Source organism: Sinocyclocheilus anshuiensis, unplaced genomic scaffold, assembly GCF_001515605.1.
Source record: "Sinocyclocheilus anshuiensis isolate Anshui unplaced genomic scaffold, SAMN03320099.WGS_v1.1 scaffold1423, whole genome shotgun sequence".
NCBI classification, from domain to species: domain Eukaryota; kingdom Metazoa; phylum Chordata; class Actinopteri; order Cypriniformes; family Cyprinidae; genus Sinocyclocheilus; species Sinocyclocheilus anshuiensis.
The window spans coordinates 475,720-499,326 of record NW_015536552.1 but is presented as its reverse complement, the minus strand read 5'-3'; the positions used below and the strand labels follow the sequence as shown (position 1 = coordinate 499,326).

At 35.2% G+C, this 23,607-nt stretch overlaps 2 protein-coding genes across 3 annotated transcripts in view; both read left to right on the top strand.

The window, feature by feature from the left end:
• Nucleotides 1-3,124: 3,124 nt before the first annotated feature.
• LOC107701277 (olfactomedin-like protein 1) lies at nt 3,125-6,313 on the top strand. 2 transcript variants are annotated; one of them, XM_016503266.1, is made up of 4 exons: nt 3,125-3,454; nt 3,560-3,580; nt 4,156-4,441; nt 5,107-6,313. In XM_016503266.1, exons 3-4 carry the CDS (start codon nt 4,204-4,206, stop codon nt 5,880-5,882), a joined length of 1,014 nt encoding a protein of 337 aa, XP_016358752.1. In that variant the 5' UTR covers nt 3,125-3,454; nt 3,560-3,580; nt 4,156-4,203; the 3' UTR covers nt 5,883-6,313. The 2 variants fall into 2 exon arrangements, with proteins under 2 accessions (XP_016358752.1, XP_016358741.1); XM_016503255.1 differs by having other exon boundaries at nt 3,125-3,580.
• Nucleotides 6,314-7,047: 734 nt separating this feature from the next.
• LOC107701079 (liprin-beta-2-like) overlaps nt 7,048-23,607 on the top strand; it is a 46,453-nt gene continuing 29,893 nt past the window's right edge. Inside the window, exons 1-3 of the mRNA XM_016503015.1 lie at nt 7,048-7,108; nt 15,684-15,791; nt 19,447-19,652. Coding sequence (XP_016358501.1) covers nt 15,716-15,791; nt 19,447-19,652 — 282 coding nt within the window. The 5' untranslated portion in view covers nt 7,048-7,108; nt 15,684-15,715. The remainder of the gene's footprint in view (nt 7,109-15,683; nt 15,792-19,446; nt 19,653-23,607) is intronic.

Below are 23,607 nucleotides of genomic sequence, written 5' to 3'. Positions count from 1 at the left end.
AATGGTTACACGTTCTGGTCAGCATTTCTAAACTAACAGAGCGATGTTTTTGTTAACTTAAAATACTTTTTGGGGAAATGAATCAGATCTGATCGCTGATCAGATCACAGACACAGAACAACAACACCCGGACTCTGTTTTAATCATTCTTGGGGACTTTAATAAAGCAAATCTCTCCCGTGAACTGCCAAAATACAGACAGCACATCACATGTCCCACCAGAGACAGTAATATATTGGATCACTGTTACACCACAATAAAGAATGCATATCACTCTGTTCCACGAGCAGCTTTGGGGCTCTCTGATCACTCTTTAGTTCATCTTATACCGACCTACAGGTAGAAACTGAAATCAGCTAAACTTGTATATTTTTTATTCCTTATTTTACTTGTTCTATTTTTTTATTTATTTTTATTTTTTATTATCTGTGTTTTTTGTTCTGTCACTGTCATTCTGTTACACTGTGGAAGCTTCTGTCACGAAAACAAATTCCTCGTATGAGTAAACATACCTGACAATAAAGCTCATTCTGATTCTGAAGCTATACATAGATTACGTACAACTGAGAAGGTATTTTAACAGAAAAAAATGACACTTTACCTATAGATTTAAATCTGTTCTACTGAAGCACAGCATTGTGTCTGCTTACTCTGTGCATTCAGAGTTTTTCTTCTTGGTTAACTGAAAATTTTCAAAAATTAAAGTGAACATGAATAACACCAGTTTAAAAGTTATTTTAAAATAGAGCCTTTACAACATCTTATTTGTAACCAATATGTGTAGTTTAAAAGCCCTATGCAACATTGCAACTAAGAAATATTCTCAGAACTTTGGTTAACGTCCTGGCAGGTTTTTCTCCAAAATGTTAACAAATGTTCTTCCAGTAATATTAATAGAACCTTCATTCATTGTTATCTGGACTTTAATTATGTTCTCAAAACGTTAGCACAAAAAACAAAAACATTAGTCATACATTGTTTGTGGAATGTTTTATTTCTGATATATTTTAGTTGTATATTCATGTAGCATTTTTTTTTTTTTGTTACTGACATTCAGAGAACATTCAAAAGTAACATTTCCAACATTTGCAAAATGATTATATGGAATTTTCTCTTAACAAATGCATAAACATTTTCAGAGAACATTAGAAATAACATTTTCATAACTTAATGGAAACGTTAGCGAAATATTCTTAGAGCATTTTTTTAGCTAGGATTATAGCATGCCTATGCCAATATCTAGTCTTTTTTTATATCTGCTCAGTTTTTTCTGCTTGACACAAAGGATGCAATTTTATCAGGAATCATAAATTAGTGCTGTGAAGTTTCCTGTCGAAGTCATGAATGGGTTGTTGCATGTGTAGTTCTAAACAGCTGGGAGCTGGTAGGGATAAAACCCTTAAAAAAGATGAGAGGGAATTATGGAAGTGTGTCAGAGGGTTGGCTCAGTTGTGGAGACTGTATGGGGACCAGGCATGCCCTCATTTGATGGTACAAGGAATGTTTGGGTCTGTTAGTGTATTGTCTGATATTTCTGAACAGATTTGCCTTTTCACACTTATTAATTTGTGTATAAAAGTTCAACTATAGAGATAACCACATTAATTTCTAGTCATTTACCTTTTGAATTTTGAGGATCTGTAGTTTTATACTGTATGCAGTCTTTTGTGTAAATAACCGTAACCATTAGCATTAGATGCAACTCTCTAAAGCAGAGATGGTTATAACTTAAGCCCCCCAAAAAAATTAATATCAGATATACACATTAGCAAGCTTTTATGGGATTGAGATAGGGACATGAAGTCACTGATGGTGAGATGTTGTTAAACTCATTCAGTATTGGAAGAGACACCACGTTCCACTAATGGAACCTTTGATGAGGGGGTTTGTCTCGCTTTGCTGGGTTAGAGTTCGGTCAGCAGCCACTTAGACATTGTTATTAATGGAAGTACTTTGGGAGAAGGTGTGCTGAAGTAGTTTTAAAATGATTTTAATTACGTAACTTTAATTAAGTAAATATAGTTTTATTTATATGGATTTATTGTTGTTGTTGTTGTTGATTTTCTCTTCATGCATTTGCAGTGTGCTTTATTTTAGTAAATCAAGTCCTTGAATTTGCAGAGTTGTGATTGAATTAGGCCACAAAAGTTTCCACATCAGATGTTTCTACATCATTTGAGCCTGTCACTTTCCCTTTGCTGTGTTTTCTTTGACCACTAGCTCAGTCCCCTCGTGACAATCAACCCTCATTTTTAACAATTGCCCAGGCTTCATTTTCATTTCAGTTTAAATTAAAAAATAATAATAATAGTACAATAAAAAAAATGTACCCACAGCAAATTAATGAGGCATATGTAAAGAAGATTTGATCTGATACTGTAGTTAATGCAAAAGGATTGTTTTGTGATTTCTATTTAAGACACAATTTTGAATTATGTCATTATATACAAGCCTAAATAATTGACTAGCAGAATTTGGGCCAGTGGTGTCAGGAGCATATATATGTCTAAAGGGAATCATACAAGGGAAATGCTGAATTTCAGATAATCACTGAAAAACCAGAGATGCTGGAAAACGGATACATCTCTAATCTGTGTAAACACACTCTCATTGTCTTTGCAAACAAAATCAACAATGGACACGTGAATCCTGTTCCCAGAGCTCACATTGTTGTTTTTGTCTTAAGGCGCCATCTGATGGACAAACAGAATCACCACATTACAATTTCTCTTGGAGGTGCAACTATTTGAAAAGAATCTAGCAATATTTTAATCCTAAATAGTGTTTTGTTTTGATTTTTTGTTTTGATTGTTGGACCAATTCAAATAAAATTATTTAATTTATTTATTTTTTAATGAATTAGTGTGAGGCTCAAACTCCTTAATTCAGGTTTTGGTTCAAAATATATAGTTGAATTTACAACTGATTCAGTATTTTTAAGAAAAAACACACAGTTCCTTTGAGCTTTGAGAATTCTTCCAAGAATAAAGTCATGTTTCCAGCATCACTTATTTGGCAGGAAAATGTCTGCTTGTGTGCCAACATTGAAGTTATTTTGGACAGCCAGACTGAAGGTGTCCTGATGTGTTTCCCGTTCTCAAATTTCCAACTTGACCTCTTAAAAGGCTAATAAACAAATTGAAGGGGAGACAGGCAAGTATGGTGTATATTATACTCTAAATATGCAATAATTTGAATCGTATGATCTGCAGAGTTGATTTATCGAGTGAAAGCATGTCAGGACATCTGGAGTTTATTAAAAACACAGCTTGTGAAGACCTGCCTTTTCAGCATCTTTCTTCGAATACAGTTCCAGAATTTGAATAACAAACAACCAGTTGCTTCTGGAACTCCATCTGGCTCCATTTTACCAGACTGACATTGTAGATAAGAAGGGAGTTTTCTTGGGTTTATTATATAACATAAACTAAACCAGACAAGAAAGAAATCAAAGGTGAAAATATACATCATGCTTTTGTCTTTGGTAACTGTATTTCTTTTGCTTGGAACGGGACAAGCTCAGAGGACAACTCCTGATTTTATTATGGAATATTTTCAGAGACAACTTCAGCAGCTTGAGGTAAGACATTTTTTTCTTAAGATTTTGTGGCCAAATACATTTGTTCTTTTACATGCTTTAACAGAAACCAATGTAATATCTTAATATATGAGTATAGCTTATATGAACTAAACATTCAGATACAACACAACTCTTTTTACAATTCTTTTTCGTAAGTTCAATGTGTTCCTGCGTCTTTTTTTTTTTTTTTACATATTCCTACAACATAACCTCAATCTAACTCTAAAATAGTCATAAAATCAGAAGAATCTAACAGTTTGATAACACTGATATTCAGATGCCATAAGCCTAACCCTTTCTGTTTCTCTAAAATGTGATTGATAATTTGAAATGTTTCTCCAAGACTAACAAGGATGTTGATCTGTGTCCAACTTGGCCAAATTAGGGGTTCAAGGTTTAGCTGGTTAACAAAAAGCATGTTTTGTATTCAAACTAAACAGTTTCTAGCAAGCAACCTATAGTGCAACATTTAAAATATATTAGATGTTTTATCAGTCATGTTATGTTTTAATTTTAAGTTGCAATATAGTGTGATCAGTGGATCACATGGTATTTTTGTGCATTTATTTGAAAAGGGACGACTGATCAAATGTGAGCAAGACTTCCAGCACTTCAGTCGAAGGATGTATGACATGTCCAAGGAGATACACAGTGAAACAAGCAAGATGAATGTGTTAAAATCAGAGGTCAAAGGTCACATTGACACCTTCGCTTTGCGTTTGGACCGAGTGGAAAGAGATGTGGAATACCTGCATAATAAGATCCCCGACACGGTTCAGGTTGACATTGAGGACTCACTGCTCGAGCAGCAGGTGAAAGAAGCCAAACTAAAAAAGACAACTGTAATCCCTAAAGGCAAAGGTAAATAAGATGTTAATTAAGCTCTACAACTTTCATTTTTAAGTCATTTTTTTAGTGGTAGCACTTATATGTGCATTACACGTAAAAATGAAGGTGATTTCATTTCCTGAGGAAAACTGTATAATTTGATTGCATTTGAGATGTTTAATTTTTTAATGTCTTCAAGAAAGTATGCACCAATATTTAAATTCTATACTATTTTGTCTAAATGAATTAATACACTAAAAACCAAAACAAATATTTTAAATGCTACAAGTGAATTTAGGCATCACAACATTATAATGTACAGTATGAAAAATGTATATTCATTTTGAGATTTGCTTAAGATTAACAGTGTTAAATACAGTATTACAGTATTAATGTTATTAAAAGAAATAACTTTAAATGAGCGTTACATGATGGCAAAAGTAATCTAAATGTAAAAATAGAGGAAATGACCATGCAAAATTAAATATTCATTATAAAACCAACACTAACACTGATAAATGTAAAAAAAATCTCTATTGCCTCATAATTGATATGGTTGTGCAAAGACATAAAGCATAACCTACATAATTACTATATATAATCATATATAAATATAATCATTATAAATAATTATATAATAATTACTATATGCTATAGCTACATAAACTTGATTTTTTTTTTAACCTTGATTCTTCCAGACTGCAGTTCAGAGGTTGTGGGTATCAAGTCTGTCAAAATTGTCAAGAAAGCAGGTGACGCCAATGGATCCTGGATGAAGGATCCGACGAAGGGTTCTGCTAATATTTACTTTTTTAGTGGTACTCGAAACAGTACAGTATTAGCATATACCTCTCTGAAGACCTTCACCGAACCAAACTCCACCAAAAAAACAGAAGTTATCCGTCTTCCTTTTCCCTGGCATGGAACCGCCCATGTGGTCTACAACGGCTTTGTGTACTACCACAACGCAGACACCAACAATGAGATCCTGAAGGTCCATCTCAGCAACCGTACAGTGGCTGATCGGTTGCTGCTTCCTGGAGCCGGTCGGATGCCGGCATATTCCCTCAATCCTCACACCCTGCTGGATCTCGCCGTAGATGAAATGGGGCTCTGGTCAATCCATGCCGACCCAGACTTCAGCGGCAACTTGGTGATCACCAAGCTGGACCACAGTAGTCTGGCAGTGGAGCACACTTGGGATACCAACTGCAATAGCCGTGATGCAGAAGCAGCTTTCATAATCTGTGGCACCTTATATGTGGTTTACAACTCCCACTATGGTGGAAGGTCAAGCATCCAATGCTTGTTTGATATCCATGACACCATCTACACCGAGAGCATCCCTGTGCTTTTCTTCCCAAAGCGTTACACCAGCCACTCCACTTTGCGTTTCCACCCAAAGGATAAGCAACTGTATGCTTGGTATGATGGTTATCAGACCATCTATAAGTTAGAAATCAAGAAGATATAGGATAGGTCCGTTCTACATGGTAGTTACAATGAGGTCCTTTTAACCAGAAGTGCCTTGTTCTTTTTCCCAATCACATGTAATCTGCTTGTAATTTAGTGGAAAGCACTTTGTAGTGCACTTTGTAGTTATGCCAGACTGTCATTTCCTGAAAAACAAAGGACTGTTTGACCTCCTCGGTTCAGTCAGAGAACTGCAACTATCATATTCTGTCATTTGAGACAGTAAAAGATGCTTATCTAACAGCAGTACTCTATAAATAAATAGCATTAAATGAAAAAGAATATCTGCAATGCATGTGTCTCTTGAAGAAAATATTTTGTACAGAACATATTTGCCTTTCAAATTCACGGTGTTTCTGAGGTGGACGGAGATCATGGACTGAAATATTACATTTATAATGTGCACTATACAAAGCACAATTTGTGTGTTATTTTTATAACATATTTTGGCAATAAATAATCATTGAACTACTATTTAACCATTTAATTCATTTGTACTGCATGAAATACTTCTTGTGGGCCTTTGTTTCCCACCCTTTTTTGATCAATACATTGTCTTGACATTTCTTGATTAGTAGGCTACTTCTGTAAGAATTTAAAAAATAATTTAAGGAGATTGCTAGGGAGGACATCTAAATAATTATGCTTATTTATGTACAAAGTCTGCAAACACGCACTACATTCACTAAATATACGTTACGCGCATGCGCACTTGTACATGCTTTCTGTATTTGTGACCTTGCACAGAAGATGGCGCTTCTATCCTCCATACAGATTTCCAGCACCACCTGAACATGCTGTCACTAGTTGTAACGGAGCATATTTGAAGACAAATGCGACACAACAAAACAACGTATTGAAATGTTTATTTTATGAGCTTATTTTATCGTTTATCGGTGACACGTGAAACTAAAGAAGAAAGCCTCTTTTACCGCTCTTGTGCTTCTTAAAATATTACCCCCTTGCTACCTATTCTAAATTAAAAGAGTTCCACTATACCTTTTCCGCATTATAATGAGGGTTATTTTAGTTTATTTGCACATAATATGGAATTCGTTTCGCGATAAGACCCGCCTCTTACAGTACATGACAGGTGATTGGTCAGAGGAAATGTCCCTCATATGGCTTTATTACTGTATATGGAGCAGCGCAGCTCGATGATAACACATGAGCGGTACGCCAGCTGACAACAGGATGATTTAAAACCAGTCGGGAATTATACTACAGGTAAGTTGATTTTTAAAAAGCATCCTGTCTACATTGCTTTTTTGGTACAGAATAACTTTTTCATAATTTTAAGCAGTACTGAGTAGTCTTTCCCATGTGTAGTGTCATAAAAAATATCAAGAAAGTTTAGGTGCAGTAACATTGTTCCTCGTAAAAAAATGTAGGCTAATTAAAAAAGTTAATTTATAATTTCTTGCATTGTATTATTATTATTATTATTATTGATACATTTAAGTATTTGTGTGTATTATAAAGAATCAGCATTTCCTGATTTTGCAAAATATGCTTAACATGAATAAAAATCACATTATTGTGTATATGTCAGAAAAGTTAAATATTAATATTGTGTATATATACATAATATATAATGAAAATGTAATTAAATATATTACATCTAACGAATACACACACACATATGCTATAGCTAATATGATGACCAGCTGAAGTTTAATATCTAATGCAAAAATATATACCCTAATGTAGTTGCATATATATTAATTTATATTTAACATTTTCTTGTATTCATTATGTACATTATTTTTACACCACTACGCTATACTATGAAGACCAAAGAGAAATAACCACTGACCAGAAACTTAAACACAGACGTGATCGCTCTGTCAAATCCTGAAGGATCAGGGTACAGTAGATAACTGGGTCATACAGTGTAGGATGAACTGTCTCAGACGAGCCATTATTTGACCGCATATTCTCAAAATATTCTGCTACTTGTTTTGCAATGAAGCCTATTACAGTTCTTGTCTCTGCTTGTTACTCTTCATTGTCCATGTTTGTTTTACTGCCAGTTTTTATTATAGAGTATAAAGCCTCTTCCTTCAGTACTGACCCCATTGGGCTCAGTGAGCAGTCACACTATGTGCTGCAATGGAGATTTCACTTGGTAATGTCTGTGGGGTTCAACAAAGCTGTCTGTGAAGATCATGTGCTTAGAGAAAAAGTAAGCACTGTATTGCTCTTTGATGACACCACTGTAGAATGGTTGCCAAATTAAAGCATTTAGAAATAGAGTTTAATATATTCTGGATGAAATTTTAGATGTTATAGTGTTTGTTTAAAGGATCATGTTGTAATGTGTAGCTGTTTAAGGTTGAAAAATGTACAAGCCTTTATAGTCTTCATGACCTTTGACTTCATTCTCTATCCCTCTGATCTTCACTTTTTTGTTTTCAGAAAGAGATTTTGAGGAAGATCAGTGAATATTGCTTACAGATTAACAGTTTTTAGCATCTTAGCAGTGTGATCATTTCCTGTAAGAGTGAATTCAAAGCAAGATGTTGATTTTTGGTTTATTATTAGTGCTGGCAAGGTTGAACATGAGTAGTAGTTTATGAGAACAGGTGAAGGAGAACGTTCATATGGTTGTTGTGAACAGACACAGAGCCCTCAGGCTCTTCTACTGTGTGATTACAGTGAGCTTATTTCCATAGAGGTGCACATACATGTCCTGATTGACCAGTTTTACCACAACCGTTTCATTCCCTGTTGAAAAAAACAGCATATGCTGGTTAGGTATGTTTTGACGCTGGGATGCTGGTTTAAGCTGGTCCTTTGCTGGTTTATGCTGGTCCTTTTGCTGGTTTATGCTGGTCATGTGCTGGCAAAGGACCAGCATAAACCAGCAAAAGGACCAGCATAAACCAGCAAAGGACCATCTTACACCAGCAAAGGACCAGTTTAAACCAGCAAAGGACCAGCATAAACCAGCAAAGGACCATCTTACACCAGCAAAGGACCAGTTTAAACCAGCAAAGGACCAGCATAAACCAGCAAAGGACCATCTTACACCAGCAAAGGACCAGTTTAAACCAGCAAAGGACCAGCATAAACCAGCAAAAGACCAGCTTAAACCAGCATCCCAGCGTCAAAACATGGTTCCCAGAATGATAATTTGAAAATTGTAGTTATTTTCTCACTGAGATCAACACAGTTAATTCTCAGAACGTTCTCAGAAGTTATGAACAAACTTTGTTCTAGTAATGTTAATACAATGTTCGTTCAAAGTTATCTGGTCTTTAATAATGTTCTAAAAAAACTAGCAAAACGTTCTTAGAATATATTTTTTGTTAGTTGTTTTGTTAGTAAAAGAGATAGTTAGACCCCAATGACTTTCATTGTATGGATAATAATACACTGAGATATTTCTCAGAATATCTTTTTTTGTGTTCTACAGAATTAAGAAAGTAAGGTTTGGAACGATGTGAGGGTGAGTAAATAATGCCAGAGTTTTAATTTCATCAAATATGCCACCTAATGCTTTGCAATCCTCAGTGTGATTTTGTATTCTGAGGCTCTTTGGAGGCTTGTAAAGTTAAATACCATTTAATAAGCATCTAAAAGTGCCCATCACTCATTTCAGCTGTCACTCTTTGAGCTATTTATATGAATTCTCTTGTCACTCTTAGATTTTGATGTGTCCATCCTCTTGGTTTAGGTATTTATATACGATTCCCAGTTACATTTTGTACAAAACACTGGAACCAAATGATTTCCATGACGTTCCAGTTCTTAAACATCTGCAGTTGACATCTGACTTTGTGTGAACCCCATTCTGCGGACTGAGATAGAGAGCGATGGAGATCCCATGCAATATGCATTGGACGGTATTGATGTCAGGGACCTGTAGGATAGAACTGTGATGTTTTGCCCCATGAGCAGAGCTTTCCTGTGCCGAGCGGCTCACTGACATTTTCACGGGCCTCGGTACCACAGTCGAATGCACCTGCTTAGGACTGACATTTCTCTTGTTACTGCGGAGGAGTGCAGCATTCGAGCCAGCTGCCACAACGCATCCGCTCCGGTGAGTAGAGCTTGGGGCCGGGCAGGGGTTGAGCCCGAATCGAACTTACAACCGCCTACACTGAGTCATGAATCATTCTGAGAATGGCGGTCCATGCGTGTAATATCAGAGCTGTTTTGATCTCTTGGACATTCTGATGTTAATATGTGTGGAAGTGTTATGTGGAAACTTCTTTATTAATGCGACAAAGCTTCCTCTCAGTTTTCCGCTTGATGATCACGCTACTCCGCCTGTAGTGTACACTGTAAAAAAAAATATTTTAGAAGATTATTGGAGTACTTTACAAGAAAATACTATTTCGGTCTTTTTATACTTAAAAATGTTGTTTGTAATTTATTGTTACTTGCTGTTTCTTTGCAAGGAGGCCCAAAGCTTCTCTCTCTCTCTCTCGCTCTCTCTCCATATATATATAATTATCATATATATAAAAACTATGTTTGAGCATAAGAAACATTTATGGGGCAGTTCATGTCAGATTTTGTTGCTGATCGGAGCACACACTTCAACCTATGATAAACCAATCTATGATAAACCAATGGTAAACAAGACCAACCCACCTAATTATCATTCAAGAGACAGAAATGTAAGAATAAATACAAAAATAAATAAAGCGGTCATAGCCATGCTTTATTTTGAATAAAATGGAAATAAATAAAAGTTGGAATAAATAAACAAAAAACTAAATGAGCACATAAAGAAATCTAAAATAAAATAAAAAATGAAAATAAAAATGCTGTTAAAATAAGTAAAAAAGATAATAAATAAATGGTGGGAAAGTAATGCAAAAATTAATTCAGGACTAAATTGAATGAAAAATGAATTGTTTTGATGTTATTTATTTATTTATAGTTTTTGCAGTTTGCAGTTTAGTCCTCCATATCTATGTAATTAATTGTAACATTTTCTAACAGTTTCTGAATGAAAATTGTATCAAGGGAAATCTACCCCAATTTTTTTTTCAGTGTAGTCATACGGTGCTGCAACTCTATCTCCTTGTTATTTGAACTGGGTTTGTTGTGGATGACTTAACATGTATGCAAAGTAACCTGTATCAAGAAGGTAGAGCTTGCGGCAGAGCCTAAACCTGCTTGTACCATGGCATAAACAGTCGTCTCATTGTCTTCCCTCACACAGAGCATACAGATCCCACAACAATGAGGCCTTGTGTCAGCCACTGCATTTGAACTGCACTACAGGTCACCTATCCGCCATTATATTGTGTTTAACCAAGGGATGCGCGGTGGCCACGCGACATGTCAGCCCGTCAGCTGAACACACACACGAGTCGGGATGGTTTAATGCAGAGTGCTGAGTAGGGACGGTTAAGCTGTTTGAGGACTGCTGCCTTTGATGTTCTCATTTTAAGCTGTGTTGACGTGCTGGGTTTATTGGTCTGACACCTATGTGTTGCTTTTGCTTTTACTGTACATAGTGAGAATTTTTAAACAACATGGAAAATACTTCTAAGGAATGGCTATCTATCTATCTGTCTGTCTGTCTATCTATCTATCTATCTATCTATCATCTATTTAATATACATTTTATATACACTACTGTTCAAAAGTTTGGGGTCTGTAGGATTTTGTAATGTTTGGAAAGAAGTCTCTTCTGCTCACCAAGGCTGCTTTTGTTTGATCAAAAATACAGTAAAACAGTAATATTGTGCAATATTATTACAATTGTATATTTATGTTTCCTGCGATGGCAAATCTGAATTATCAGCAGTCATTACTCCAATGTTCAGTGTCACATGATCCTTCAGAAATCATTCAAATATGCTGATTTGTAACATTGTAAATGTATATTTACTGTCACTTTTGATCAATTTAATTCATCCTTGCTGAATAAAAGTATTAATTTCTAAAATATTGTAATAATAAACAAAATATTACTGCCCCCAAACTTTTGAACGACAATAATATTTTAACATTTAATAGGAACTGTTTTTACAGTAAGATAACTGTTATCAAAGTAAGAAAATAAGCCTTTCCTCAAATATAGTTATTTATATAAATTTGTATTTAAAAGCTGTTATGCACAATACAGCAAATTTAGAGTTAAATAAGCGAAAGCCTAGATAGAATTTTGATGTCTGATTTGCTATTCAGGTTTACTAATGATTACTCATTAATGCATCCACCACCCCAAACATGTTCATCACAATTTTCCTGCATTTTAGTAAGGGATAACCTTGGATGAGCCTGTTCATCATTAACTGCAGCGTAGCTCCAAAATACAGGGACTTTCCACAGTAACTTCTGTTTGCTAATCTAAACATCCTGGAGTAAATTAAGTAGAACGGTTATTCTAACACCACAGTTTGCTTTTTGGCACCAGACCTGGGGCCCACAGTCTCTTGACAGTTTTTGAATCCCATGATGAATAGCAGTAGCTTGTTAAAACACAATAAGAGAATTAGTGTGCTTGTTTGGTTTCACAATATATCAGAGGATTTTGGATCCAAAAGGTCTATAGATTGTTGAAGTGTCTGCTTGTAAGTGATATCTAGAGCAAATACTTGAATATTGTCGAAACCTGTCACATGTCAAAGTAAAGCAAACAACAACTCTAGACCTGAGAATCTCACTTGGTGAATCCCTTGAAAACAAAGGTCATATTTCATCTTGAAACAAATATAAAAATAAATTAATTAATTAATGTTTTTCATGGGGGAAAAAAACGCTTACTTGAGGAGTTTTTTTTTCATTGTGTCATTGTTTTCATAACAAATAAGTATATTTCCTCCTTAAAATGTGTCTAGCCATTATGTAGTATATATGTTTTTTTTGTGAATGTGAGTTGTGCTTGCAAGAGCCATGAAAACATCACCGCCATAAGGCAGATTACTATGGTATTCTGGGTGGTTGCTTACTGACCCAAGTCAAAATAGCCCACCGGCAAGTCTGTATGATATTCTGGTCTCTAGATGACTCTTGTCCCTCGTTCAATGTAAGTCTATTGCTATTAATATTAGTAGAGTGAGGGATACTGCAGTTGAATGGGATCAGGCTCAATACCTTCATTAAAAATCAGTGTTTCCCCTATCAAAGCCTCCTCATGAATAACCTGTGGTTTGGATGGCCTTGCAATCTCTGTGAGAAATAGTGTGAACGGAAATATTCAGACTGCAGTTGTTAGGTTTGGGTGGAAAGAACCATTTTATGTAACTCAAGCAAGGTACCGTCGATTACAAGTTTCTCTGTTTTTTGTTGGCTTATCAAGGTTTTGTAAATACAGAGGTTGTAAGCAACCAGGGACTTGAAGAGTGTCCGACATGTGACTTGTGTGATGTGACGTCACCAATCATTATTGAGATAGCCTCGGCGTTCAGTCACCTGATAACTCTTGACTCTGGGTGGCGTATATCAAGAACACTGAGGGGAGTGGCTTGTGTTGGAATGTGTCAACACTGATAGAAGCAACACCGACTTACTGGTGAGAAACATTCCAGAACTTGTATTGCTTTTCAGTTAATCAAACATTTGAAAGATTTGTTAGAGGAACACAGTAAGTTACGTAGATTCATTAGCATTTCATTTGTTATTTCTGTAAAATAATCACTACTTGGATGGACAGAAATTCCAATTACAGGTTCTACACATATTTCCTTGTTGCTAATAAATAATAAATTAATTAATTAATAGTGTAGATGGAATAATATATGTGTGGGTGTGTGTGTACAGTATAATTGTTGTTTGTTTATATTATTAATATATTGTTAATAATTATAATATGATTTATTATTAATAATATATTCTGTATTATAATCTAAGAATATCGTTTTTAAATATAATTCTTATATATAATATATTCATATTTTATTGTAATGCTTAATATAATACTAAAACTTATATATAATATTATATAATTTATTTTAGTGTGTATAATATATATATATGTATATTAATTATATTAATAATAAGTTATATATATATATAAGTTAATTGTATGTTTATATATATATTATATTATTATATATTAATTTTTAATAATTGTATTATATATTTAAATCTGGCTTAATCTGTCTTAACTATACTAACTAGTACTGATTCTGATTTAAGTGTCAAAAGAATTTGAATGAGTTTAACTTTAGTGTATTTCATTTTATATGGTCTTTTGTGACAGCCAGCAAAATTCCTTGCAAGTTCTACTTGATTTGCTTAATGAAGTCTTGGAATTAAATCTGTTATTTGCTTCACGTACTGTTCCTATATAAATGTTCTTTAACCGTAGTTGACTGGCGTTGAGCCCAGGTGAAACACACCATGGAGAAAAACATACACAGGTGTAGTGTATGAATGGAAATTATCCACAGTGGTGAAATAAAAAGCTAAACCACAGAAGATGTAATGCATGGGAACACCGATGGCACAGGAGAACTGCTGTGGTTAACATTATCTTTGTCAGGCTGATTTAATTGCCTGAAATTGCTGAGTTTGTGGGTCAGATAAGAGTGCCTGGTCTTCTGTAGTGGGTGAGGCATCTAAAAATGGTTGTTATTTCTCATTAATCTCAGGACATTGAGGGGTTGTATATTTATTAGCACAGAAATGAACAAACCTGCATATCATTGGACGTGAAGCCCTTTCTGTGCCCTACACACTGCAGCACCTTATAATAAGTGAAGAGGAGAATAAAAATTCATTAAACAACAGAAGATAAAACCCAACATAAAACCCAAATGTGCATAACTGATAACAAAAACTATTAAGAAACACAATTATTAAACAAAATATTCAAATGTGAAGTGTCACACAGGGAATTCTGGGAATATCAGTTTACAGTTTTTCATTGTAAATTATAATTTTATCTGCCTTTTTTACTTCTAAAAACTGTACATTTAACAGTATTTTACTGTAAAAATTACATGAAATGTCCGGTTATATCAGTTTTTCCCTGTATGTAGTACGGGAACTTACAGTTAACCTATTAACAGTCCGTAGTGTTTTTACAATATTTTACAGTTAAAATTACACTCATTTTTTGCATTGTGCAAAAGATGCTGCAAATCTGTGTGATGAACTTGGAATCCTTTGCCCTCACATGAAATTCCCAATTATGTGGATTCCTATTGAAATGACTGTATTTCACTTGCAAAAATTAGCCAAAAAATGGTAAATGTGAGTGCAATTGAACTGTAGGGTGGAAACGGGCTTTCATAATTTAGAGCCGCCTCTTTGTGTTTGTGTTTGCTTATGTGTGTGAGCCTAAATATATGTATGAATGTGCGTATTACACATGCCGCAAGGCATGACAATAGGGTGAAACTTGACCCTGACAGGCTTAATTATTCTCAAATTTCTCTCCATCACTGAGGTTCCGCAGGGAGAAAGTCAACCTGCCTAGGGACACGTCAAAGCAGAGAGTCAGGGGTTAACGCTTGGGAAAACACTAGCTCTTAATATGGAGACCATTTTATCCTGTAGCTCCAGAGAGCTTGCAATCAAACACGTACAACATTTTCTAGTTGCATTTTCTAAATATAGCCTTCTCATTGTGGACAATATTATTTGTATTTAGATGTTGTTGTAAATTACATTTTCTCAAGGGAATTTATGTAATGTCAAGTTACATTACAGTACAGGAAGGCAACAGTCTTAAACACACCAAGCTGCTACTTGCCGTCAGATGAGATTCATAGGATTGGTTCATAGGAATTTTTTTATTCCACCCTCAATTTCGAAATGCACTTTCCCAGCAACTGTAATTGTGACTTTTATTCATTATGTTGCATAATTACATGACACATTTTTACAGGTCACTGAGAAGCAAACCAGCAGATGTAGTAGATGGCTGGCGCCATGGCCTCAGATGCAAGTCACATGTTAGAAGCAGCCTTGGAACAAATGGATGATATTATTGCTGGTAAGACTTTAATTTAGCTTCAAGCTGATTTGAAATCCTCCTGATGAACTTGTGCATGGATCACATTCTTCCAAATAGCAATGATCTGGTCCACAATTATGTCCATTGCTTCTTTACTGAATAACAAACAGGATATTTCAAAATAGCAATTGTATTTTCTCAGAAAAATGGGTCAGGTAAAGGTAATTTTGCAGTCTGTTTCTGATTGGCTGCTTTTCAGGAAGCGATCAGATAAGGCTCTGCTCCTATACAATGTTTTTTCAATATATCTCTTGATCTATACACACTAATTGGATTCCCTCAACGCTGCATGTGTGAAGCTTTTTGAAAGGATTACATGGTGTTGGATATTTTGAAAGAAAAGCACTTGCCGAACAAAGGTAAAGCTGCATAAAAAGCTTTGCATAGTTTGAATTAGTTAATATATTAATATTTTTTAGAATTATATAATTGTCTTTAAAAATAATATACAATAATAATTTTTATATATATATAAAATTTGTTTTTCAGTATTTAATATTATATTATATTTCAATACTAACTAGTATTGATTTTTATCTAAAGGAGTTTAAATGAGTTCAGCTTCTTTTTTATTTTCTTTTTTACATTTAGTAATGTATTTAGATATTTATTAATGATGTTTTTAATAAATATATTTATATAATTATTTCTATTTTATATATAATATACAATTCCATTTATATGTAAGTACTGTATATAAAACAATATATGGACTTTTTGTAAAGCATCTGTTCAATGATGCGTTTGTAGTGTCTTAAGTAAGTTATCTTAATTTGGGGGCTTGTCTCAGAAATATTCATATGATGCTATATAATGCATATCATGTAATTCATTTTCTTTAAATTTGAATTGTATTTATTTATTGGCAGCCCTGTAGTATGTACTGTACAGTAGATAAATGTTAAAACACATTAAGCTATTAATCAAGCTACATAATGAGTGCACTACTGTTTCAGCACAACATTTTATAACAAAGCAGCCAGTTTTGGAGGGGAAACTCTTAACAGGACTGGGTAAGGAGAGAATGTGGGGGCTGTGTAGCCCCTCAAGCAAGCTCAGCGATTACCAAGATGATTTAACTAATAGAGGATAAATGTTTAATGTGGGCAGTCAACAAATGAAGGCTGGGGGATGGAGTGAAGCATGCGGTTTGCTGTCTGAGCGAGACAGTGAGAGGTACAGTGGACTCAGCCAGTCTGTAGGGAGACATTCACTGTGACAAAATCTGTGATAAACACTATTTATTCAGTTACATAACCTAAGGTCACACTACCATTAACTTTTAGGCAAAACAATGTTGGCTTGCTTACTTTTAATGTGGGATAAAAAGCGCAAAATAAAAAGTGATCTAAAAAAACAAGGGCTCATATTTCTAATTTAGTCAGTAAGATTACTTATTTATTGAAAGAAAGAAATTATTTATTTTATGAAGCAAGGGTATGTTAAAGTGATCATCAAAACTGACAGTAAGGACATTTATAATGTTACAAAATTCAATTTAAATTTTAATTTCAAATAGATGTTATTCTTTTGAATGTTGAATTCATCAAAGAATCCTGGAGAAAAAAAAAAGTCAACATTAATAATAATAATAAATGTTTCTTGAGCAGCAAATCAGCATATTAGAATGATTTCTGAAGGATCAAGAGTAATGATGCTGAAAAGTCCGCGTTATCATCACAGGAATAAATAAAAAAATATATTCAAATAGAAAACAGTTATTTTAAATTGTAATAATATTTCATAGTGCTTTTAATGTATTTTTTATCTAATAAATGCAGCCTTGTTGAGCATAAGAGACTTCTTTCAAAAACGTTTTAAAAAATCCTAAAACATATATAAAAACTTCTGAACATTAGTATATTGACATATTGAATATTAGAAAATAAATGTTTATTGTGTAAAATAATCTCTTTTTAATTACACTAAACTATTTTTATTGATTCTTTTCGTATTCTCCATGTTGGATTTTTTTTTTTTTTTCACTGAGCTGGTACTTGATAAGAAATACTATGTGTTTATTTAATACATAAACCAATTTATTGCATTTACAGTTAAAATATAATGAGATATGTTATCATAATATAAACTTATTTGTACCATGTTATAACATTTTGCATACCACACATGGTCTATTAGCTGTGTAGTCCTGCAAGTCATGAGTTATAATTTCCCTGAATAGGCTACATGTGCCAAATATTACACATTCAGGACTTCAAATAGCACAGGCTTATAAATCAATTGCTTATTAATTTAAATCATCTGAAACCATTAATGTTTAGTAATCAGATGTCACACCATGCGGCTAATCCTGGATCTAGACTTTAAATGAGTGTCTGTTTGTGTGTTTTAAGATAGGAGAGTGTGATGAGAGATGACCACAGGCATGTTGTGTCTCTTTGATTCTGCTCTGTTAACTGACTCATGACAATGAAGAAGAGTTGTTATAAGAGTTGCTCAAAGTTCTTGAAATGCCTCCACCTGCTGGTGACAGTTGGAACATCTCGATTACGAAAAAGATGATCCAACAACTAGCATTCTAGCCTTATATGTGATTAACATACTTTCCGGTTTCCAGTAGTTTTTGTTTTGTTTTGTTATTTTAGGTGATTTTTGATGATCAAAACCTAAGGGATATTGAATAGCTTGAGCGAGAATAAATATACCACTCTGTCTCTTTATTGTTTTTTTTGTTTTTTTTTTTCAAATAATTTCAAATATCTTTATTTTATTTTATTTTGTTTTGTTTTACAGCTGAAATTGCATTGTTAGGGCATCCCTCCATGCACTGCTTGTTTCAGTAACTAGCACAACACCCCCACCCCTCCATTAATGCAACCAATAAGGTCATTTCATGCCTTCAGCCAAGCAAAACACTTGCACCTGAATGCACAAATTATTCATTTGTATAAACAGTTATGTACATTTGTCTCACATTCTTTGCATGCATACAAGAAGCATTTATTTGCATTGTTCTCATTACTCTTAGCACCACTTTAGTCCACCCACTTATCTTCTTTGTAATGACATATAGAAACAATACAAATCTTACATTAACGGGACATGTAAACTAATGGAATATTGTGTAATGAGCTAAAAATTGACACCACGGCCCTTCTCCATTGTCAACTGTGAGCCTCTTTGTTCTGATTGTTTATTCTGGCATTAAATAATGGAACAATGTCATCATACACTTTTAAAGTGTTATAGAATCCTGATGGATTCCAGATGTTCCTGTAAATTAGTTTCGTCTCATTCCATAGTATCCAGATGGGGATGGTTGGAACTGTCGTGCTAGATGATGGAGGCGACACGTGGCTGCAGTGGTGTGGGTGATGATGGTTAATATGATGTGATGATGTATGACATGGCGTGATGGTGCATCTCCCCTGCTCTCTTACTATTTGTTTTTCCACTCAAGTCACTTTTTGCCCTAGCTGTACCATAGATTGTATCTTTTCTCATGCTTTTTGCTACTATGATACAATAAAAAACATGACAAGAAAAAAAAGGAATGGATTTTTAAAATGTGCTAGATTCGAACCTGTGTCACCCATATGAGCGTATGACCACTAAGCCAAAGATCTAACCTCTTCTATATTTTATTTAGTCCATTTCATATTTCTGTCCGCAGGTTCCAAGGCTGCAGTGGGGTTCAGTAACGGGCTGTATGATCTGGGCTCTCCTGTGAGCGTCGGGCCCCTGCCGGTTCTCAAGCTGGCTGAGGAGCTGAGATTGGCACTGGAGCTGCAGTCCGGGGACAAGGACCGCAACTCCCTGCGCTCCCAGCTGCCCTGCACCACCGCACAGACCCTCATTGAGTGGCTGGAGAAAGGATCGGTGAGGCACTTGAAAGTGAAAGCCTATAAAATGTTTGTGAATTTTATGTTGGAATAGTATCACAGTTATTCAGGCACAATGGTCAGTTTTTATATTGGCTGATATAAGCCTTAGCCAGAGTTAATTCACTTAACAAGTGTCCTCTTTCCAACTCAGGTCAGCTCATTCACCCATAACTAACTCATGAGCAATCATTATATTTGGAGTTTGATGTTTAATGTTTCCTGAGCTTCTCTGTTTAGCCTGGTGCCATCTTAAAGTTTTCAGTCAGCATTTGGATAGTGTTTTCTTTATATAAATATTTACACACCGTGCAGTGATACAAATGTTAACATGTTTCTCAGATGATAAATGAAAATTTTTATATATTGTGTTTGTCATGTTTTGGAAACAAAACTTTTTTAAATGTAAATGTGGTGTCAGGATTATAAGCAGCAAAAAGACCCTGCAAGTGTTAAGACTATTCAATAAGCAGCTTTTTCTTAAAGGAACAGTTCATCCATCAATGAAAATTCCTGCATTGATTTCTCACTCTCGTTTTTGTTCCAAACCTGGACTTTATTACTTCAGAGGAACACAAAAGTAGAATAAAAAATGACAAAGATATAAACAAAGGACGAAAAAAACCACAATAAAGCTTTCACAAAGGTGGTCCATATACAATATTTTAAATTGGCTTTTATTTGTATGTTTTCAGTTTTCATTTTACTTTTAGTTACACAAATGAATTTACAAATGAACATATACATCTTCAAAAAATATTTTTACTAGTTAACACAATAAGAACACTGTGTGCATATGACTTGTGCACTATATTCTTAGTCCTCTTCAGTCATTTAATCTCTTTGTGTGACGAACAAATTGAAATCATTAAAATTAAAATCACTATTCACTGAAAATCTTCCCCTCTAGTCAGCTGTTCACTGTTCAACTCAAGGTTAGAACTTTGAACCTAGTCGATCAATTCATTAAAAAGAATTGACTCAAAAGAATGATTTCACTGACCCAAATGTGGTGAGCACAAGTCTTAAGAACTGTTTTTATGGTGCTTTTTTTAATCGGATCTGTCACTGTATTAAAAAAAAGAGCTGCTTGAAGAATCTTAAAAAAAAAACAGCTTACAGGGTTGAAACAACATGAGTGAATAATAACAATTATGATCATTTTCAGTTTTGAGTGAACTATACCTTTAAGTACAGACTCTTGCCTAATACAGGGTCATTTCTCATGTGTCCCAGAGGCAGTTTCTGGCCCAGCATTTGCATGCGTGCGTGTGCTTGTATGTTGCTTGGATGTTTTTAAAAGAGTTCAGATCCCCTCTGAGACATGTGAGGCTGTGCTTCCTGCCTCTCTCCCTCTCTTCCCTTCATATCCCTCTCTCCACGCAGTCATTCTCTCCTTTCTCTTTGCTCTGCATTTAAAACGATCTGGTCACCTTTAGCTCGGCTTCATCTCCTCTAGGGTAAGTCTGCGGCTGACAGCTCTGCTGACAGCTTATACTAACTAGATTATTTTCTTGATCTGTAACCTGACAATGAATGCATACTTGCTTTCTCAGAATAGTGTTTTTCTTGTTTTGCTGGTATTTGTTATTGGCAAAAACAGTCAAGATTAATTTAGACAGTTATTTGTGTATCCCGATGGAAAATGCTTGCACATGATTCTCATCAGTAGCCTGTGGTGATTTCTTGGTCAATGAACATAGAAAATCTCAGAAAGTGCATAAGCAACCTGTTGGTGGAGCTCAAGGATCAATCAAGGGCCTTGTTTTTGCAGGGATCTGACCATAAAGCTGCGCTCACATTAAAGGCCCTGATATACTGACTACTGTCACTTCATTTCGAACAAAATCAGGTCAAAACGACGTCTGTTTGATAAAGTTTGTTTCGGCTAGTAAACACCTTCGAACTACCATTGGTCCGTGGTGATTGCGTAATGGGTAGGTGCCTTCTTTGACATGGAAATCCCGTCCGGTTTATTTGTTCTATTTGGTCTGTCAAGGTCATAAAAAATTAGAGCACTGGAGAGCTGTTTTATAGTAATATAAAGTAGTAAAGTCATAATTCTAATTAAAAGCAACACTTACACTGTTTAATACTGCAAAGCTGCTTGCTTTAAAGCAGTGTGAGTTTCACAAAAGAAGATATTTTGAAGAATGTTGGTAACCAAACAGTTGCTGGTAGCCATTGACTTTGTGTTCAACAGAAGAAAGAAACTCATAGGTGTATAACAAGTGAAGGGTGAATGAATGATGACAGAATTTTCTTTTTTGTGTAAACTATCCTTTTACCTTTAGACAATGGATATTTTTTGTCCATTAAATTTCGCTAATGTGACCGCATCTTATTGGGGCCTCCTAAAAATCCACAGGATCCTCCTACAACACAGTAGTCCTTTGAGCTGTGTCTGAGTGGGATCAAAAAAACTAATGCTTCCTAATTACAGCCGGTAAAAACATTGCAGGAAATGCGATCAAGTCCGATAAAGGGGCTGCATTACACTTTGTTCTTACACTACTTATCTGGCCCATGTTTACATGCACATAAGGGATTTTGTGGGCAGCTGCAGAAACGAGATAAGAGAGGTTGTTCATCTCCTGACCTGACCCGAGACCTGTCTGAGCTTCTGTAGGTAAAGCGTGTCTGTTTGATAGTATTTAAATGTCTACTCTTGTTTGTGTATGCATGTGCACGTGTGTCTGGTGTATCTCCAGCTTCACAGCTGTCAGGATCAGAGACTTTGCCAGGTGCAGCTGAACTCTCAAAGCTCTGGATAAGTTGCATGCTACACTAATAAGATGCCATCGTCCCTACTTGATCTCAGGGTGGAACCTTTAATAATGCTTGATAGCTGACATAATCGCAGACTGCCTCGCTCAGAAGAATGTGTTTTTGAAGACTTAGAATGGAATACGTTTATGCAAAATAGCCAATGTGTCGTTTGTTGACTTCATCTGTAGGTATTTAACCGTTTTGACAACAGTCCCCAGGGTGTCTGTATCCCCACTGCTCTGCATAGTACGCAAAACTCCCTATGACGCAAACAGGAAATGCTCAAAGCGAGGCAATACTAAGAGGGTGTAATGGGATGGTGTGGCATATTGGTTGAATCTCAGGCCTGGTAACCATCACAAGGCCCATACTGAATGTTTTAGCATTTTGTATTATTGCACATACTTGAGGGAAAACATGTGGATAGTTAACCATTTACTCACCTTCATGTTGTTCCAAACCTGTAGGATTGTCTTCTGTGAAACACAAAAGTGAATTTGTAAAGAATATTGTGGCCATGCCTTAAACGATGACAGAATATTCATGTTGAGTAAACAATCCCTTTAAGTAAGTTAATTTCAGCATATAATTGTTTACAGCAGTTTACATTGGCATGTTAACCTGCAGGCCTGACAAGATCACAAGGTTATATTGTTATCTAGCATTAAACAGGCTAGTTTGTGCTTGTCAGTCCCTTCACAGTCTTTCCCTCAGCTGTGTTTGTCCATGAAGGAGACAACTGGACAGCAGGGTTGCTTGTAAAACTAAAAATGCATAGAAATGGATGGATGTCTTCCACAGGAAACAGGGTCTTTGGTCTAATGGGTTGCAGTCTTGAGTAAAAACAGATGGAAGAGTGCTGAGGCAGTGTGAATTTAAATGTCCCGCTCTCCCTCTTTAGCTGTGTTTAAACAGAGACACTGGCTTGTTTCGTTTCAGACTTGCAGTGGAACTTAATTAGAGCCGCTATCTCACACAGAGAAAAGAAAAAAGCTGAGAGAAAAGATTACAAATATAGAGCCTTTCGCATGTGAAAGAGGGAGTAGAATGTTGTCTTGGAGCATGTAACATCAGGGAATGGAAGTTGTGGATTTATGTTTTGCATCTGACACACACACATACACTCTCTCTCTCTCTCTCTCTCTCTCTCTTTCTCTCTCGCTCACACACACACACACACACAC

Coding starts and splice junctions, on each gene's coding strand:
- LOC107701277 (XM_016503255.1), top strand. CDS start 3,470: ATGCTTTTGTCTTTGGTAACTGTATTTCTTTTGCTTGGAACGGGACAA. Junction 3,581..4,155: donor GACAACTTCAGCAGCTTGAG/GTAAGACATTTT, acceptor TTATTTGAAAAG/GGACGACTGATCAAATGTGA. Junction 4,442..5,106: donor TGTAATCCCTAAAGGCAAAG/GTAAATAAGATG, acceptor TGATTCTTCCAG/ACTGCAGTTCAGAGGTTGTG.